General features: G+C 53.0%; 1 protein-coding gene across 1 annotated transcript; it reads right to left on the reverse strand.

Annotated features, from left to right (window-relative positions):
- Nucleotides 1-544: 544 nt before the first annotated feature.
- Nucleotides 545-3,113, reverse strand: HTR1B (5-hydroxytryptamine receptor 1B; the record flags this gene model as incomplete). The annotated part of the gene is made up of 2 exons (XM_080341727.1): nucleotides 545-845; nucleotides 1,911-3,113. One exon carries the CDS (start codon nucleotides 3,111-3,113, stop codon nucleotides 1,974-1,976), a length of 1,140 nt encoding a protein of 379 aa, XP_080197853.1. The 3' UTR covers nucleotides 545-845; nucleotides 1,911-1,973.
- Nucleotides 3,114-7,863: the final 4,750 nt, after the last annotated feature.

Below are 7,863 nucleotides of genomic sequence, written 5' to 3' on the forward strand. Positions count from 1 at the left end.
ATACACTAAATAATGTAATTACTTAGAGAATTCTAAATTTCTCAGTGGTTCATGCAGTAAGGGTGTGCAACAGACACAAAATGGAAAACATGGTTACAACATCAAACTGCTACTTCTATTCCCAGCTGGTTTAGAGAAAAGGTCATTGGACTTCTTGATTTCTGCTCTTCATTTATGGAGTAGAAGCAAGAAGTATTTACTTTATAAAGGCAACTATGAGGACAGACTATAGATATGCAGTGCAGTTGAACAGGTCTACAACTCGTTTCTACAGCATTTGCTTTTTTTATTGTTCTGGAATACAGACATAACTTTTGCACACTGTCACTTCTCACACATGTTCAGCTGAAGGAGTCAGTTACAGAATTTACTGCAATGCTCCTATTTTAAACGCTGATTTTTTTCTCCTCTTGGCCTCATAAGTGAAGGGAGCAACTCTTTCCACTGAAAGAAAGAAATTACAGGTGTGCAGAAGTACAACTATGCTACCAATACAGACAGAGACAACTGTGCTCTTGTGCACACCCCTACAACTGGCCGGAGAACAAATTAAGAAGTTAAGCCTGCAAAATAAATGGAGTTTACTCTCAAAGTTTTTCTTCAGTCCGGGTGAATTATAGACCTTGATTCGAGGTTGCCCTCTTTTTTTGTTGTTGTTGTTTTTTTTTTTTTTGCAACTGATCTGCGTGACTATTGGAACAGCATCTCTGCCAGAGTCATTACGCTGAAATGCAGAGCTGAGCAGTTTGGTGGCAGTATGTATTGACGTTTTTGCAGCATCATGAGTCTGGCAACTGGGCTTGGGGAAGTTTCAAGCAGTAGGTCTTTACAATAGCAACTTGATTCTGCAGACAAAAAGCAAAAGATTGGCAGAATTATTAAAGTATCACAATAAAGGCAAGTACGTATTCTGCAGAATGTGGCGCTGAGTTTAGCGATTAGCTGGCAGCTACTTTTGTCAGAGGCACACAAAGGCACAGCTTTTCAGTGTGAGAAGAGAAACATCAAGGTGTTGAGCCTTTCTCGGGGGCTGAAAGGCAGCTTTCCTCGCAGGATGCCTCCTCCCAGCAGGAGCAGCCAGAGCCGTGAGGAGGCCAGAAAGTAGGCTGAACTTTACCAGCAGCCTTAATCTGGGGCCTGTCGTACATTAATTCATTTCAAAACCAAACCAAAACAAAAAAACCACAAACAAACAAACAAAAAACCGACGCTGGCCCCGGGACTTCATCCGACTCCCTGCCAAGGGGTTTGTATCCCCGGCTGCCCGGCAGTGCCTCCAGCTGCCGGCGGCGGCCGAGAGGCGGCACCGGGGAGCGCCGCCGCGGCGGGGGGGCTGCCCGGCCCGGCCCGGCCCTGTCCTGTCCTGCCCTGGTCCGGCTCGGCTCGGCCCGCCGGAATGGAAAGCAAATGCCGTTTAGCACTAATTGGTCTAAACACGGGCATTAGCATACGAAATGGCGGCAGATTGGTTTAATAGCTGGAATAAAGAGCAGATTGCCGTGAGTCACTCCCTGTGAGCTGGGCGGGGGGGCGCCGAGGAGGGAACGACACATACCCACTGTGAAATGTCAGGAGCGTGCAGCATCTCCGCTGTTCGCTGCCACTTGCAAAGGGGCTGAACACCAGCCAGGGGAGTGTCGGGCTGTCCCGACCGGCAGCACAGCACGGCACGACTCGGCACAGCTGGGCTCGCAGGGAGCCTTGCACAGCGCTTCCGCCTCCCGCCCGTGGGGCTCGCCCCTACCCCTCAGAGCGGGCTAGAAAGCAGCCAGTCCTACCCGAGATGGGATGAAAAAGCTATTGGTGGGGTCATACTTCCTCCCCCCAATTCCCAATCCCTCCTCCCTCCCGGGCCTTCCCGCCCCAAGCACCGCCGCTCGCCACGGCGGGGGCGCAGGGATCGCACCTACCTGTGGCGTCGGGCACGGGCGTGCATGGGGGCAGCCCCGGAGAACACATCGCATTCAAAATTTTCAGCTTGTGCATCGGAAACGTATGAGTTTGTGGAAAGCTTGTTTGAAGTCTTCGTTAGACATAGTATAGATGATGGGGTTGATGAGGGAGTTGAGATATCCAAGCCACGTGAAAAAGTCAAAGATGGCCATGTGGAACCAGCAAGCGTCCTTGCAAATAGGCAACACCAGGCTGAGGATGAAAAAGGGCAGCCAACAGACGATGAAGGCTCCTAAAATAATCCCTAAAGTCTTTGTAGCTTTCCGCTCTCTAGCGGCCGTGAGCTTCTTTTTTTCCAGCAGGGCATCCGAGACCTTCACCTTCACCTGGTTCATGTACACGGGAGAGCTCGTTTCGCTAGATCCCTCGGGGGCCTTGGAGTTTATGGACGTAACGGAGGAGGACGACCCCGGGGAGTCTGTGATTAACTGAGCCCGCGTTAGTCTTTTACCTGCTTTCTTTGGCGTCTGCTTCAAAATCCGCGATCTGGCTTCCACGTAGATCCTCCCGTAGAGGGCTATCAGCAGCAGCGTCGGGAAGTAGAATGCTCCCACCGTGGAGTACACAGTGTAGAGGACGTGGTCCGTGTTCACCACACAGTGAGAGACTTCCTCGGCCTTCGCCTGCCGCCAAAACAAAGGGGGCATGGAGATGCAGATGGAGAAGACCCACACCAAAGCTATCATGCCCGCTGCCCGCTTGGGAGTCCGTTTCGTGGAGTACTCGACGGCGTCGGTGATCGCCCAGTAGCGGTCCAGGGCGATAACACAGAGGTGCAGGATGGACGCCGTGCAACAGGTGATGTCCGAGGACAGCCAGATATCGCAGACTACCTGGCCCAGTGTCCACTTGCCAGTCACAGTGTACATGGTGCTGATAGGCATGACAAGGATGGAGACGAGGAGGTCGGTGACGGCCAGCGAGGCGATAAGATAGTTGGCCGGCGTGTGGAGTTTCCTCGTCTGGTAGACCGTGGCAATGACAAAGGCGTTGGAGAGCACCGTGGCCAGGGTGACGAGCGCCAGGACGACGGTGAGCACGATCTTCCAGGAGAGAGGGGTGGCATCTTGGTAGGTCCCTTCCTGGGCAGTGCAGTTTCGGCCATGGTAAGAGTCGTTGGCGGGGAGCAGCGGCGCCTGACAGGGGCCGGCAGGCTCCATCCCTCCGCGGCCGCCGCCCCCGCAGACGGCGGGGTGCGGCGTGGCACGGCGGGGCTGCTACCCCGGCAGGACCCCGTCGGCACCGGGGAAGGGCTGCAGCATCCCTGCGCCGGCACCACCTCCCGCCCGCCCGCCCTTCCGGGAGCACCGAGCGGGCTCCGCGCGGAACCTCACTCCCCGCGGGCGAGGGAGCAGAGCAAACCGGGGGCCAGGCGTGCCCCCTGGCCCCGCCAGCTCATTGCCCCGCCGCCTCCCCGCGGAGCACAGCGAGCCCCGGGCATGGGGCTCCCGCCTCGGCCGCCCCTAGGTGCAGCCCCGGCGCCCGCGGCCCCGCACCGCGTCTCGACGGGCGCAGCGGCGGCGCCGCATGCCCGCGGGCGGCGGCCTCGCCCTCCGGGCTGCGGGCGCGACGGCGCGGCCGCAGCGGCGGGGGCTGCGAGGGGAGCGGAGCCGCCCCGCTGGACCCTGTCTTCACACGCAGCCCTCCGCAGCAAGTTTGCAGCCGCCGCCGCGGGAGGAGCAGGAGGAGGAGGAGGGTCCGCGAAAGGCAGCGGGGGAGACCACCTCCCATGGCGCCCCGCCGCGGGCCATGCTGTCGGGGCCTGGCCTCAGCCCAGAGCCGGCAGCCGCGGACACGGGCCGCTGTGAGGGAGCGGCGAGCAGGTGCCGCGCCTTATATAGCTGGCGGCGCGGCGCGGCTCCGCCGGCACCGAGCAACCGGTGCCGTTCCCGGGCGGGCTGCCCGCCTGCCTGCGGAGGAGGAGCCGCTGCCTCCCTCGGCCCTCCCACCCTCGCGCACCCACCGCCGTCCGACGGGGGGGCCTTGCCCGCCCCGGCCCCGCGCACCGCCCTTCTGCCAGCCCCCGCCCCTGCCCTCGAAAGCATCGGGAGGAGCCCGGGCTCATTCCCCGCCCCTGCCCCACCGCAGCGCGGATGGGGAGCAGCCCCCCCAACCCCCTTCAGCCCGACGCGGGGTGCCACGGGGCTGAGGGTTGCGGTTCCCCTTGACCCTTCACCTGGCCCCATCCTTTCTCGCACTGTCCCCGCTGCGCCGCGGGGCTGGGTGATGCCTGGCTCCCCACGGACCCCGCCGGTCGTGCGGGGTGGCTGCCTCGCTGCCCCGTCCCACACCGGCGTTGCAGATGCCGCTTGGTGCCGGAGCTGGGTGTGCGGGGAAGGGCTTGGATGGTCAGAATGGTGCGGGGCAGGAGCGCAGCCGGAGCGAGCAGGCAGGTCAGGTCCGTCAGCCCCTCCCGGCGGGCAAGGGGCTCTGCAGCGCAGCGCGGCCAGTCCCGCTGCTGTAGGGGCTGCACATCCCACCGGATCACATCGCCTGCCTTACACATAAACTTTCAGAAATCTAGCGTCTCCTGGGCTCAGTTTTTTTTACCACTTTGTGTGTGTGTGTGTAAACGCACATCCGTGATTGAATAGCCCTTACGTGCCCTGCAGGACCCTTCAGGAGGCGCACTCGGAGCAGACGGCTGCCAAAGTCCCGCAGCTCCTGCCGGCGTTTGTTCTCTGCAACCGCAGGAAACTTTTGCACACAAAGGGAGGTGCGAGCTTGTTTTTTTGCTAGATCAGGGTAATTCCAAGCTCACTGAAATGTCTCTGCCCCAGCCCTTAAGTAAATCTCCCAAAGATGCCACGACAATCCCAGGAAAGAGGATGCAAGGGTTTAAGTTCGGAGGCACGTTTGTGCACACCTGCATATCCTTTTACCTGCCTAAGCTCCCTGCAAACTCTCAGCACTTGTCTCTTGGATATCTCCTCCTGGCTGGTTTCCTGTGTGGTGGAGAGGCAAAACGTTTCCCTGTGCCCCCAGCCTTGCTGTGCCACGCTCAGCACCACACAGGGACAGGCACTGCATTGTTCTGCTTGGGACATCGAGCTTATGGGCAGGGTGAAACCTCAGCATCCGGTTAGTCATCCTCGAGCAAGAGGGACTGGCACAGCTGAGAGGATGCAGATCAAGGAAGGACCACAAGAGGAGGCTGGAGAGGATGCATTGTGTCTCAGAGGGGTGAGGAAACTCTAGGAAGGGAAGCATTGAACTGAGAGCCAGGGCTGCACAGCCAGAGCCCTGCAGAGACAACTCTTTCCCTCCCTATTTCAGTACTAGGCAAGGTGCCCTGATCTTGGGATGCACTAAGCACCCAGAGGTCTCTTGAGTTCAAAAAAGAAGTGACAGTGCTTGAGATTTTGTAAAATAAGTTCCAAATCTGCTCTTTAGTTGGGCTCTCTTGGGACATAAGGTAGGGATGGGATTGCCCTGGATTAATCAAAGCATGGTAGTCAAAGTCACCAAACTGATAGGTAGATAAAATGTCAATTAGCATTTCTGTTTTCCCAAAATAGCTTGGGACAGGGTTTGGTCTGTTTCCATGTTTTTGTTTTGTGATGCCTCCTTGTGCTCAGTGGAGCCTGGTAATTGGCCGGAGCCTCTAGGCTTTACTGCATTAAAAATAATAATATGAGGCTATCTACATTCTTCTTGTCTCTCTGATGGGCAGAGATTTTGTAATCCTGGGTTTTAACACAGTGTGCTATTGCTCCCACTTCTGCTTGACATTTCTCGCTGAATTTAGTTGTGCTTAAGTTGGCAGCTGCCCTCAAGCCTCCGTAGTTTAACATTCTTCCCAGATAGGGCTATGTATCTGAGACTGATTTAAATTTAAAACACCAATAATAACAAGAACAAAAGCTAGTGTCTTCATTCAGCTCTGAAACAGCTTTCCTCTTGTGGAAAGTCTCTTGTGATAAAATTATAGAACCTCTCATGGTAATGTTCTATCCCTAATCATTGCCATCAGTCATGTCACATAATGCAGATAAGTACTATGTGAACAGGCAATGAAGTTCTGGTCACCCTGCTAATGTCACTGTTTACCCTTATTATAAAATGTTTGTGTTCTGTGCATAGCTTTTGCTGTTGCCCTTCTCTATTAATTCTGGATTATTATCCATCAGTAATCATCATTCATGGCTTCCCTGTTTGTCTTGGCAATAAGAGGCTTTTGTTCTCTCTTGTTTGTTTTCTTCTGTTGTGCTCATTTGTTTCTTACTCAGTTATATAGTATGGCTGCCCATGGTCAGGAAAACATTCACCCAGAACATGCCAGATCTACCTATGGTGACTTCACTTGACTTCCCACAAGGGTTACTTGCTTCTCCTGGGTAGGTTCAGTAAGCATTCTCCACGCTTCTCTCCAGGGCCTCAGACTTGGGATAGGAATAGCTGCAGCAAGAAAGTAAAGACAGCTTCCTATCTCATTAACCTGGTGCTGTGCATCACTGCTGATGGGGTATGCAAAAGATACTGTAGCTGCTGCTTTCTTCAGGTTGTGCATGCTGGTTCCCAGGATTTGTGTCAAAGCAAGGGGGACTCAGACTTTCAAAAGTTACTCTTCCTCTCTGGCCAGCCAGGCTGCACACAGCTCCATGTTGTGGCTGGGCTCCCACAGGACAAGGTTTGATGAAAGCAGGAACCGAATTCCACCTAGATTGTCAATAAGTACTGGAGTCCTGGAGTGCAAGTCAGAAACATATTGTAAATCATATGTATCATCACATGGACGATCATATCTCACTGCTGTGGCGTCAACTCTGAAGCTTGCATTTCACTGTTTACCTTCCCCTCTCCTAATTGCATCTGAAAAGATGCTTATGGGAAGATATCCTGTTTCCTGAAGCTTTTGGCTTCTGTGCAGAGGCAGGCATAAAATTAATTTCTTTCTGCTGGCATAAGACTGTTAATACTTCTTATATCCAGATTTTGATGTACTAAAATACTCAAATATAGAAATGGCAATGAAAACTGAGCCTATTACTGGTTTATTGCATCACAAACTGCCTATGTATGGCATAAATGTCACCAATGACTTATAAATAAATTAGAGAGAAGACAGACAAAGAGAAACAAACCTAAGTACCAGAAAGGAAAAGTCCTCATCCTGCAGTCAGATCTGCCCTGGCCACAGATAATGTTGTATGGGTTTTGGTTTTTGGATCTTTTAAGTATATTTGAAGACCGGGCTCAGTGCACAATATAAACTTCACCTCTGCCCTTGACTCAGGTGGCAAGTTGTGTGGAATACCATCTGTAGCCTCTTGCACTGTGATGAGATTCATCCTCATATTTTAAATAATGAAATTCTGAGTCCTTCTGTTAGCAAAGATAACCTTCACTATGTAAATCAACGCAGTGGTATTTTGTTGAGTTTGCCAACAGACAAATAATGCTAATATATGTGTGAAGTTTCTCAATGTTAACTTTGAAATATAGCTCAGGCCATTTAAATGCCAACACTTTTAAGTCACTAGTCAAAATAAAAACACCCAGCTTGAGTTACTGAAATTTAATTATAAGGAACAGCGGGGCCTGGTTTTGATTTTGACTCTAAGGACCCAGGAAAAGAAACAAGAACGTGGGCTCAATAGGCACACATACACACTGGATTTCTCAGCCCAAGGGAATAAAGCCAGGTGGAGCTATCTTCAGATTCTTCATACTGGTCAGGCACAGTTGCTGAAAAATGCACTCAAATACCTTCTGAAGAATATTCATTTACTCTTCAAGTAGGCCACTGAGGTCAAACATAAAGAAACTCCAGTTCTCCCTTACACTGTCTCTACTATTTCATCTTCCGACATTGCTCCCATCCTGGCACATTTTAGTTCATGGAGGTAGCAGTTGAGGTTGGTGACTGTTCCTCATTCATCTACAAGGGGTTTGCTCTTCAATGATGTT

The sequence above is a fragment of the Nesoenas mayeri genome (assembly GCF_963082525.1).
Source record: "Nesoenas mayeri genome assembly, chromosome: 3".
Lineage (NCBI taxonomy): Eukaryota > Metazoa > Chordata > Aves > Columbiformes > Columbidae > Nesoenas > Nesoenas mayeri.